At 39.0% G+C, this 13,043-nt stretch overlaps 1 protein-coding gene across 7 annotated transcripts in view; it reads right to left on the bottom strand.

Annotated features, from left to right (window-relative positions):
- The window catches only part of SORCS1 (sortilin related VPS10 domain containing receptor 1), a 475,161-nt gene that overhangs the window by 206,945 nt on the left and 255,173 nt on the right, over positions 1–13,043 (bottom strand). For all 7 annotated transcript variants that reach the window (XM_014844792.3, XM_044751163.2, XM_044751161.2 and 4 more), the window contains exon 3: positions 12,792–12,891. In XM_014844792.3, coding sequence (XP_014700278.3) covers positions 12,792–12,891 — 100 coding nt within the window. The remainder of the gene's footprint in view (positions 1–12,791; positions 12,892–13,043) is intronic.

Raw genomic sequence — 13,043 nt, 5'->3', positions numbered from 1 at the left:
AACCTCTCCTATCCACCTCATAGTGATTTTGTATGGATGAGTTGATTACACACACATATTTTTGTGATAATTTTGAAAATATATTCTGTATTAAATATATAAGATGGTCTTGTTACCCCCTCTTTTATATAAATGAGTTTTTGGAGGGAAGAAAGAGACGAGAGAGAGAAAGGAAGAAAGGAAAGAAGGAAGGAGGTAAGGAAATGAAAGAAGAAACAAACCAAGCAGTTGTAGACAGGTAATATCCAATTTCAACACAGCTCTCTCCCACATATTTATTTCAGAGTTCTTTGTAATTCCCCTGAGTTGGGTTTGCCTGGGAGGAACATAATGAACCATGGGCAAAACTTTGTATTTGTAATAAATGGAGCCAAATGGTTTGGGTTTGATTATCTTCTGAGCTTTATCATATGAGCTTAACAAGTTTCCATTGGTTGCTGGGTAATGGAATGCTGACAGGGATCTCCAGAGAGCCAGATGACTTCCCATTCACCCTGTTCCACTCCCAGGCTGTACCAAGGCCTGTGGGGTAGGAAAAGCAAAATGTTGTGGCTCTTGGGAAATTTTAAACCCTCATACAACTATAATCTTCACAAGTCTATAAAATTTCAAATAGTAAAGAGATGGAAAAAGGGGGAGGATAATATAACTGCAGGAACCATTTTCTCTGCAGATCAAAGAATTAATTGCATTCTCTCGGCCTGGTTATTCGCACCAACAGTGCAGGGAGGAGCTGGGAGGAAGAGGCTATTTCTACAAGCAAAGGACAGTGCTTTCTGTCAAGCTTTAACTTGCTTAGATCTGGAATTTTAAACTAAATAGGGAAAGGCAAATTTCAAGCTCCATTTACTTTTAGCAAATCGGGACTTCTTGTCTCAATCTGAGTATAGACAAACTTGTTCCCGGGCCACTGTGTTCACACTATGGCCATTTCTACCAAAATAACTAGGTCGATAGAATTTGGCTTCAAACCTCATTAAAATGTCAGCATCATCATACCCCCAGCACTACAGAAGGTGGGAGAAATAGAAGGAAAGAGCGGAAGGAGTTACAAAAGAGATGATACACCTCTGAAGACACTGTCACGGTTGTTTCCCTAAATTAGCACATCTTAAGGCCACAGGTCTGCCAGAAATAACAATCTTATGACGGACATCTGTGATCTCAAACTACTTCTGGCTTCAAATGCCCGGATATCAAATTCCATTAGATAAAGGAACTTAAGTTTACCTAAAAGGCTACCATCCTCGCAGTGTGCTAGTAACTCATATAATTTGACATGTGGAGGGCTCCGTGCCTGACATCTGCACTCTGGGACTTTGCTCTCTCTGTCAGCTCACATGGAAGCAGGCCAGCTATGCCTAGGGCAGAAGGCCCCGCAATTAGGAAGAAATCACCATCCTGAAGTAATTGGAGAGCTCTGCTGATATGTGAATCTGGGATAAACCTGCAGGCAATGTCCCAAATTTTGCCTAATTATTTTATTTATTTAGGGGCTTCATTAGTGTTGACATAAAAGGTGATTTAACTGAAAACTGGGGTTAACTCTGGTGGTCTGTCCCTTCTTCTTCCAAAGAAAGCATACATTTCCATTTACAGGTCATTCTCTTCTTGTTTTGGGAAGAAAAATAAGAAGAAGAAGACTAAGAAGAATGCATCCCACCAGTTACACTGGGCATTGAGCCAGAATTACAGCAAGCTCTGCAGGGGTAAGAAGCAATAGATTTTAATTGGCGCCTAGGGGTAAAGGTCAGCTCTCTTGGAACAATGGGCATCTGTGGTGGTAATTGACTGAGTCCTCTGTGGGAGTTTGTAAATGTCAGTAATGCACTTCCAAATGGAGGCACAAAGGGCTTGGGCCCAAGAAAGAAAGAATTAGCCAGTTGAGAAAATATGTAGATCAGTTGGTTAAATAATGCATTAATAAAGCATAAAGGGTGGACACACACACATCACATAACATAAATTCAAAGGAAAGTAGACTGCTTCCAATACCAGACAAGTGCCTTCCTAAGATCCAACATCTTCTTCCCCAGCACAAGTCCAGCTCTTTTCCTGAACATCCTCTGGAATTCAAACACTATAATTATCTAAGTCAAGCTGGATGGGTGGTTTGGTTCCTAAAGTTACAGCCATCCCAGTGAAATTTGGGTTTGCTGAAGGAGGAAACATCAGCATTTATTAAGAAGTTGTAACTGCTTTTTCAAGAGAATTTGGGCCCTTTTAGAAAGTAGTGGAGAAAAATATGAACTACTAAGTCACTGGAATACCAGAAGCCCCTCCTGATCCCCCACAAATGCTTGACTGCTTCTCTTATTGTCATGTTTCACTCCACACTTCTCACTTCCCAGTCACGTACAATATCTACCTACTGCCCTGATCCATGTGCTCTCCTAACATCAAGAAGTTTAAGGAGACTATATTTTCTAAATCTACAACTAAGATAAACAATCTTTCAAAGAAGCATTTTAAGGAGCACTTTTAGGATGCTAAAGAGAAGGATGTTTAATATATATTACCAAATTATTAAGATTTCAGGAAATGAAAGTACAGTACCTGTAAGTGTAAACCATGCTCAATTCAACTTACATACCTCTCCCTTCCATCTCCCTGTCTTTGCAGACAGGGCCCTGCTTTATGCATGTTTGTATCTCTATTGCCTAGCACTCAATAAATGTTCAACTAAATTAAATTTTTCTGTTGTGAATGTCATGACCCCACGTCATACCAGTCTGCTTCACTGAGCAGTTTAAGCCCACTCATGCTGTTTTCCTGACTATCCTTGACCACAATCCTCTCCAAACTCTTAGAGCCTTTGTCGTCTGTACCATGCTTTAATTGCATCCTTGCAGCAGGATGGTAAACCCCACACAGGCAATGCAAGTTCATACTTTTTTTTTCACACTCACCAGTGTGCCTGCAAAGAACTGGGCACAAGCCAGGTGTTCAATAAAATATGTATCAACTGATTTCTTAAGATTGCACCTCCAAATCTCATCAATAGTTCTGACTAATAGTTACTTAAAATAAATGCTGAATATATCAAATCTATAATGTAAATTTTAGTTTTATTAATTTAATCTTAATAATGTCATCACTGCCTATGTATTGATTTTATAAGTAAGACAGGAAAAAGTTTAGAACAATTGAAAGAAACTGTGTTATTCTGTTAGAATTATAATTCAACTGGATCATGGAGACTTTTTTTTTGGTCTAATTAGTAAAGTCAGATATAAATGGAAATTAGCATGTTTTAAGAGTCAAAATAGGCATATGACTATTCATTTAATATTTGCAAACCAATCAAAGCTATATATGCACTGTGGTCTGTGAACACTGGTTTCTCACAACACACATGCTGAAAGACAGTTTTCATCTTCTTTTTCCCTTCTCCTTTGACAAATATTTGCCACTCTCTGAAGGCTTCTCTAAGTCCCCAAAGATAGAGTTCTATATACATAGCTATTATGATACATAAGTTCTTTACAATAGTTGACTGTTTATATGTTCATCTCCTCTACTGGACTGCACAATCCTTAAGAGCCAAGACAATGTCTTATATTTCTATTCTACTTCCTAGTCCTTAGAAAAGATCTGGCACAAAGTAGGCATTTAATAATTTCGGTTGAGTTGACAAATGACAGAATAAAGCATGGCCATATAATTTGAAACAGATAATAATGATAACAATGCGACTAACATTTATCGAAAGCTTGCTGTGTGTCCAGAACTGTTCTTTGCTTATTTTGACTCTTCTCATAACTACCTTATGATATTGACACAATCATTATATTTTATTTTAGAGATGAGAAAACTGTATCTTGGAGAGGTTAATAACAAACAAATCCACAAATAAAACCTTGTCTAAAAGCATACAACTAGTATGTGGCTTAGCTGGAATTTAAAGCCAGGTAGACTGGCTACAAGGTCCATTATATTAACTATTATACCACAACTAATGACTCCACCAGGCAAAAGTTCACAATGACTGCCTTCAGTGACAAAGTAAAGCTCCACCATGACTGTGAAGAGGTGCATGGTTGCTATACCTGACAAGTGCAGAAACTACAAGTTGCACACATAAATAGAAGAGGCCATTCCACAGAGGGATGTGGGAGTAGACAGGAGAGAGCATTAAAAGGACAAAAGTTCATTAAGTGTAGGCAGCAGCAATGACATTTGAATCTGCTGCTAGGGAGCCTGGATCTAGGCCTGCTACTCTCCCACACTTGAGTCATAATTGTGTTTTCGTTCCTGGCAAAACCAATTTCGGCCACAGTCATCAGCATCTTTTACCCCTTTGAAAGCACTCAGGAAGAACAGAGAGATAAGGGTAATTGTACTCCCTCTTAAAGTCTTAATAAGTTCCAGGTAAATTAGCCTTGCTCTTTCTGAGAGACCTCAAGAAATTCCTAATCTACAGCTGCAAATATTTGTGATTTTATTATTTCTTTTTCTTCTACCTATGTCTTCATGGTGTTCCTTGTATTAGCTTTCTCTCATCATTATTTTGTTACTTTAAATGCCTTGTTGTAATCTCTGCCATCTTCCCTCTTGGCTTAACATCTGTGCCTTTCTTCCTATGCCTTCTTTTATCTGTGAGAGACTGTATTCATGGTGTTTCATTTTTTCCTCATTCTTTATTTTTTGGATGCATCCATATCACCCTTTTCTCCACTACAGGCATGTTCATTTCCTGGTGGCAGATGCTGTCAATCATGGCAATACTTAGTATTCCAGTCCCCAAACACACACACACAGCCTCAAGCAGCCAAAAAAGAAGAGACTGCTCTTTCCCAGTCACCAAATTGTACATCCCACACTGCAGGCCTTTTTACCTATGAAGATCTAAGCCCATCTTGTTACCTAAAAGCTACAGCATTTTGTTCTGTAAAAGTTATTTTAAATAGTTGACTTGGAGGGTTATGGAATGAGAAGCATGTTAGCAGTTAGGGACCCAGTAAAATGGGAGGAGGATGCCTAGAGAACAGAGGGACAAAACTATCAAAAGAAGATTTGGTCAAGAGAAAAGTCAGGTCAGAAAAAGCAATGTTTAAATGGAAACAACTGAGCCTTTGAGGCTGGTGGTGCTCTCTTAATTTCTCCAGGGAAGAAAAAGGTAGTTTTATTAAAGATTCATCGACACTGACTTTGTTTTTCCTGACAGCACCAAGAGAAAGCTTGGGGCCGATCTGATATATTGGAGTGAAACATCCCCACCCTACTAAAGATGGCAAATTTCCTGTAGCAGCCAGCATTCATCTCCATCCATCATGAGAGCAGCATGGGCTATTCACTAGAAACAAATGTTCTAGATACAGTATGTCAAACACCGGATGATGGAAACCTCTGAGAAACCACAGGGAGTAAGCTGGAAGCTAACAGACCAGAATGTTGAAAAGACCTCTGACCATTTTCCACAGCAGAGCATAACTTGGAACCAACCTGAAATAATACATTTGACCTTCATAAAAGGGTAATGGATGGGCATTTAACATTAGGCCAGCCAGACTTCAGAGAATACCAGTTCTAATGAGGACAGATGATGAGGCAAAAATAAATAAGTAGAAACAGATAATCTATTATGCATATTTGGAGGATGATCAGCCTCTGACACAGGCTTCCTTTCATTTTTGAGAACTCCTGTTCACCTGGCCACAGAAGCAACCTTCCTTCTGAGATGCAGTCAGCAGTATAAGAAACATGCAGTTTCAGGATCAATCTTACTTCATAATATTTGGAGACTAATTCAGGTTACCTCTATCCTGATAACTTCATTTGTTAAAAAGAAATAAAACCAAAAGGCCCTATGGCTGAGTGGTTAAGTTTGCACACTCTGCTTCGGCGGCCTGGAGTTTGCCGCATCGGATCCTGGGTACAGACATACGCACCGCTCATCAAACCATGCTGTGGCAGCATCCCACATAGAAGAACTAGCATTACTTATAACTAGGATATACAACTACGTACCAGGGCTTTAGGGGAAAAACAAAAGGGGGAAGATTGGCAACAGATGTTAGCTCACGGCCAATCTTCAAAGAACAAATCAAAACCAAAAGACAGACTTCTATTCCATGATCACCCCCACCCCTTGGTAAAGAAATACCACCTTAAGCCAACTAGAAGGCATTACCTAAACTTAGAAAAGGTTGATTTGTGGATCTATCAATCATCTCTCTACCTACCTACTTATCTAGCTAGTTATATGCATGTATTTTTGAAACATAAATGTGGATAATAAAACTGAACTATAACAACAACACGGTATAAACGTCAGCTTCATACAGATATAACTTAGTTTTTTAAAATCAGCAATTCACGATTAATATTTAATGTATTAGATGCTTATTATATGTGATAGACACAACATCTTATGAATGTGGAATGACAAATATGTGATGTTAATTATGCAAGAAGCTTCTTTCCAACCAAAAAGTATTTAGCACTACTTAGTGCTACACGAAATAGAACAGTGAACTACCAGTTAACCTGATCAGTTCTGAGAAGCCAGGTACATTATGAACCTATCTTTTTCTTTTTTTCTTTTTTTGAAACATTAGTGTTAGACAGACACAGATAAGAGTCAATAAAAATCAACTAAGTACTTGCTATATAACATCTTGTGCTAAAATAAAAAAGACTGTGGTTTTATTAGCATTTATTTATTTATGAATGTTATTATAGGTGCTTTGATCTATATAAAATAGCGCAATGTACACGTCAGTTTCAGGTATAGTTCAGCATACAGAGGAGAATGGTCCAGATCAATGTTTTTTTCCCAGTTGTGTTCTGTGGAGCCCCAGAGTTCCAGAGGGCTCCCTGAGCCACCCTGGGCTGACACTAGTGGGGACTGCTCCTAGCATTCTAACCCCATTTCAAACAGAGCACTTTGCACTTATTATTCTGTAGCTTGTTTGAAACCCAGGGTCTTGGATGACTGTTGGAAAATCAGCAAGATTAAAAAAAAATGTAGATGTGACATGCTTTCTTGAATTAGATTTTATTTTTGTATGCTCAAGAAGAGAACAGAATAATGTTCGATGACTGAAAGAGTATAAACACTCTGCTGTACCCAGGAAGGATCAAAGGAGATGATCTTTCCCTTTAGAGATCATTGCCCAGGTTAAGTGTAGGGAAGTAAGCATTTGTTTGCTAAAAAATCATTTTTATTGAAGTTTGGAAAATGCCACTTCCACTACGTCTCTGAGTTCATGCATCGCACTTCTTTATGAATGAAACATACATTATTTCTAAAAGATTAGAGGCAAACGCATAATCTTGTGTACAAAGGGACAGATGAAAGAGTTAGGGTGTAATGAGCAAGTGTTGAGCGTCCGCCAAGGGAAATGTCATGCACCCCCTTTGATGTATTATACAATCCACTGGTTCCCCTTGGCCTCGCCAGATAATGTCAAGTGAGTGCTATGCAAAGTCCTGGCATTTTAAATATTAATCATGCTCTTCTTGGCTAGAAAAGATAAAATTATATATTATGACCTAGAAATGACTAAAACCTATGGGGACTTTTTACTGTCCTTGTTTTATCCACTTGAAAGTGTTAATTTTATAATTAGAGAAAATAAATGAGTCAAAGCTGGTTTCACAATGTACTTTCCTTTTCTAGTTACTGCCTAGGAGTCCAAAACCCAGCCTAAGTTCAATTCAAATCCTCAGCTCCGTGTTGGACGTCTACTGTAAACCAAGACCCTATGCTCGGCATGTTAGAGACTACACAGCTGATCAAGGCACTTGATCCCATCTAGGACCTGGCATTCCAAGTGGAGTATTATACATGTCAAAAACAACTATAATCAGAAGTGAGAGAAATGTGCTAGAAAAGAAAAGCAGATGCCTGGGAGATAAGGGGGAATGAAAAAAATCTCATTAGTGGAATTTATTAGATTTTATGGAACAGGTGGCATTTGAGGTTTATGTTAAAGGTCTGATGATTTTAGCTTTTCATTCACTAGTTTCAGCAACCTCAGGCAAGTGACTAAACTCTCAGGACTCAATTTCCATATATGGTTAAATGAAAAAGCAGAATCTTAATACCTGCAATATCTTTTAGGTTTTGATTCAATGATTCCATAATTTTTCTTAAAAGAAGTTGGCAGACACTATCAACCACACTTATCTGTCCCCTAAGGTCACATCCATGATATAGGCCACCTAAGCAAGTGACAAGAGGAATTAAGCATGCCCAGGACATAAAGAGAAGAAGCAAGGAGTCAATAATCAAGAGCTTATTTAGAAAGTGCCACATACAGTAAGGTAATTAAAACCTAAACATCTGGAGAAAATGCAAACAGTGTTTAATGTTGGCATGTACCAAGAGACCTGCAAGAATGATCAATGTGCTCTGAGGAGCTAGGGTCCTATTTATAGGATGAAAGTCTTAGAAGCCTCTCTCAGCAGGAATGATATTAATCAAGGAGTGATAACACAGAAAGGAGAAGGAACGGGGGTATGGAGGGGACACAGAAAATATAAAGAACAATACTCTAGATTTTTTTTTTCTTTGCTGGGAACATAGTGAGCAGGGAGTACAAGGATATAACCACTAAATGAATTGGCTGTTCCAAGTCTAAAATAAAACACACTTTTTTTCTTCTTTTCTTCCTCAATGAATTCCACTTGGGATATTGTATTCTTTAATCCTTGAAGATGTTATACAACACCTCGTGAAGGGAGAACAGCTAAGGTTGGTCGGGGGTGATGGGAAAGATACACAGAGTATAAAGAAGTTTCCTTTTTAGACAGAATACAAATAAACTCAGTGAGAATTTAAAAGTGAGATGGAGATTTCGGCATTGATTTTTTTTTTTTTCTTTGTTACATTTGTATTAGTTCTTTCCATCACTCTCTACATCCCAGCTGTTCGCTTCAGGTGCAGGTTAAATCATCTTTTCTCACAGAAGATTATATGTACGTAGCCAATAAACCACTGCAGACACCAACAAGCCTCGGGATTTATCACGGACTAGGGGTGGGGGAGTGTTCTCCCTCAGAGACATGGTGACAGATAGCTAGCCTGCCTTGCTTCTGGCACTAGGATCCACTCATCCTTATTTTGGGGGGGGCCTACCTGATATATCAGAGGCCAGGTGCAGGGATCCTTCGAAAGAGTAGGCATGAACTAGGATAATACCTGGGAGCAGGCTTTCTAAGTCTCTTAGTCAATATTTCCTAGACTGACCTATGATGAGATTATAGGTTTTACTGTAACAGACATATCCAAGGAAAGCTGCAGTAATTTACAGCAGGCTTGCAGAGAAACAGCCAATGGATGGTCATCAATTCAAACTGTAACTAAGGGCCTGTTTTCTTCTGGACTCTGATCCCACTAATGCCCCTAACAAGCTGCCTGCAAAGCCAGGGCATGATGCCCGCTGTTGGAGACATGTTGACTGAAGAACTGTGCTCGTCCTCACAAGCAGCTAAAAACAGCAGAACGTGAAGGCAAAACAAGTTTCTGGGAAAACAAGACAGTTACCCTGACGTCAGTTTTATTCCACTTGCTCCCGCTGATGTGAAGGCAGAGAGAAGTATCTGGTACAAAAGATGTTAACTTGTTAACTTGCTAGATAGCACCCTAGAGACCTAAAGGAATTAATCCAACCCTTTAAAGGAGCCTGCCTTTTCAGTGAAAGACCCAGAAGTCCTAGGAGAGCTGGAGAGAACTTGAGAGCCTTTGTCCTACATAATTAATAGAGCCTGATATTTCTTTTTTCTTCTTTTTTTTTTTTACGTAAACTATCAATGAGTGGGGGAAACATATCCACTCTTTAGAATGTTGTGGAAGTACCCCCTCTTTGGCTTAAGTATGTCCTTTTAGGGGAAAAGTACATATTTCATGGTGATAAATTCACCTCATAAGTAGGAAAACTGTACACAAATATATTGCTATGTCAACTTTATTGATTTTTGCACCATTGTAAAGACCTTCATCGACCTCCAATATTTCTTAAGTCTATCAGCATTTCAGAAAGTGACCCTGAAGGTCTCATTTCTCTGTAGAGGAAAAGATCCCTTTTCTTAGGTTCACCCATAAACTTTTTGATTTAAACAGCTGAGGCCTGCCTCTGCTTCTGGAAGGTAACCAGGCCAGAGAGAGCTGCTCTCTCATAGTCATGGGCAATGACTTCTCTTTCAGGAAATAGAGTAGGTCAAATCTTAATTCCAGCTAAATGCTCATGGCCAAATACCCTTTCTAAGGTCCTCCAGACAACAACAGATTAAGTATGCAGCCTGACTGATACTGCTGTATTGACATGAGTGGATTTGATAGCAGGGCTCCTTGCTATATTCTTTCTAAGCTCTCCTTCCAGTCTTAGGAGCTACATCTGAACTTAAGAGTCTCATCTTCCAGTCCTGCTCCTGTAAACAAGCTTGGAGTCTCGAGATCACCAGCACATATTCTGCAGCTACAGCAAAGTATATGATCACATTCAATGTTTGGCATCCTTTTTTCTTTTTTTTTATTTTTATCATATTTCTCTCTAATGGCATCAATAAAACAGAGACTATCACTAGATTAGAACAATCGAAGGGTCTCTTCCAGCTATAAATTCCCTTGTTTTTGCCTATATTACTTTACAAATGGGAAAATATAAATGTCTCACCCAAAGTCCCCTCTTAGGTGGAAGCAGTGTCATTACAAAAAGTCATATTGCATTTATTATCAGAATATAGGACCTTTGAGGGTGGAATGCTGGCTTATTTCTCTTTGCATTCTATGGTACCCACAGTTTGTTGACTGTTAAACGAAATTTACTAAAAATGTGAACTAGAGGAAAAATCAATAGGAATTATAAGAACTGATTCAAAGCCAACAAACATGACTAAATCTCACGATAAAAATAAAGGATGGAAGTTCAGCTCCTCAATTTAGGAGTGTATACAGCAGTTTACATGACTGTTTACATGTCATTGCTGATGATGGACCAGTAATTAGCCACTAAGGGGAACACAGTAATGTTCAGAGTATATCTCTAAATTTGTGAGGTTGACATTACTAAGCTGTGCTGTCCAATACTGTAGCCATCAGCAACATGTGGCTATTTACATTTAAATTAATTAAAAAGTGAAATTTAAAATGTAATTCTTCAGTCACACTAGCTATCTTTCAAATATTCAGTAGCCACAAGTGGTTAGTGTTTACAATATTTGACCCCTTAAAGGAATACTTCCATCACTGCAGAAAGTTCTACTGAACACTGCTGCTTATAGAGGATAATCACTACTAATACTTCCAATAATTAGAAGAAAAAGGAAAAGGATGAAGACGAGAAATGAAGAGAAAACACTGATTAAGCCTTAACCATTCTGTGCTAAACACTTGAAATGCCTTATTTCATACAATCCCTACAAGTTTCCTCAGGAGGTAGGTACTATGATTATTCCCTATTTTAAATTGGATGCCACTGTGCTTGGAGAGATTAAGTAAACGACCATAGTTGTACATTTGTTAACTGGCTTAGCTAGGTTGTTACTCAAGCCATGTGACTCCAGAGTCTGTGCGCAACTGGTAAGTTATGCTGCTTCTACTGAAGAACCTGAAATGTTTAGAGCTAAAGGGGATACTACACTTTACATAAGTGGTTCTTCATCCTAGGTCCATACCAGAAGCATCTGGGGAGCTTGCTCAAGGTACAGTTACCTGAGCCCTAAGCCAGAGCAACAGGGGTGGGACCAGGGCTTGTACATTTGGGGACCACTCAGTGCTTTGGATGTGCAGCCAGAGTTGAGGATGACTGTTTAGAGATGTTCTCATCCACCTGCCACAATCTAGGTAACAAAATGGAGAACCTACACAAGGTCACTAACAATAACTACTGACAGATCTGAAATGAGAACCTGGACACTGGTGCTACCAGCATAATAGAACATGGCTTAGGACATATTAATGAACAGCACTTTCCTATTTCCTGATGGATACTGTTACTTCATGTAATTCATGTAATACGTAGATATGTCAGAATTCAGAATTTGACAACGTAAGTTTATAAAAACCAAACAATGGATGTAGCACCTCTTTCCTCCTGAGACAATTAGGTCTTTCTCATTTAAAAGCAAACATTTTCTTCCTGGGAATATAACATCACTCTCTGAAGATTAGATAAATCCTCTTAATAGGAGCAGTATAATGTAGTAGAAACAGTATGACTGCCAACCAAGAAACCCGAATTCTATTCCCAGTTATGCCCCTAACCCTGTGATGGGGCAAACCATTTCCTTTCTTTGAACCTTAGTTTTCTCATCTGTAAAGTCAGGGTGTGGTATGTGAGGATCTCCAAGGTTCCTTCCAGCAGTGCCCCTTCCTGACATTGTATACAGGCTGAATAAACTTTACAAATGAAACTTCCAACCTGCTGCAGGACCACACCTTCACTTCAACTCTAGTTCATCTGTCTACTCCACGTCAAGGGAAAACGAGGACATCAGATGAAAATCCCACGTTTTCTTTTGTCAAAGCTCACTGTGATTCTTTTCACTGATTGGTCAGAGCTCTTAAAACGGAGTCAGCAGACTCCACTCAACCAGACTCAACCCCTATAGCTGGCTTTCAGAAGTGGCACTGATATACCCACCCCTCGCCCTCCAACATTTATACTTGCTGATGTGAAAAGTACAATGTGCCAGACATTTCACCACCTTAACATCCATCAACTTATCTTTATACCTCTAATCCCAATTTAACTGTAATGGATTTTTAGGCAGCTAGAGAGGCTAGCCAACCAAGACAGAAATCACATCATGAATAAGTAGCATTCTGAATACACACTTCTTACCTTACGCTTGTTGGTAGGACACACGTAGAGATAACTCAAAATTGTTTTCAACCCAACTTTATCATTCAGCTTCTCATAGGTTGTCCCATAATCAGTTGACCTGTAATTCAAAAGGAGCATTAATGAGGACAGAAGTTACGTCATTTGGCTGTGTGTCCATATAATGCATGTTTTACACAGCAGAACGACTCTCGGGAGGTTTCTAAATGATTCATGTAGTATATAATGAAGCTTAATTATGTACACAGTAGC

This window comes from Equus asinus, chromosome 2 (assembly GCF_041296235.1).
Source record: "Equus asinus isolate D_3611 breed Donkey chromosome 2, EquAss-T2T_v2, whole genome shotgun sequence".
Classification (NCBI taxonomy): domain Eukaryota; kingdom Metazoa; phylum Chordata; class Mammalia; order Perissodactyla; family Equidae; genus Equus; species Equus asinus.
This window is presented reverse-complemented; position numbering and strand designations above follow the sequence as displayed.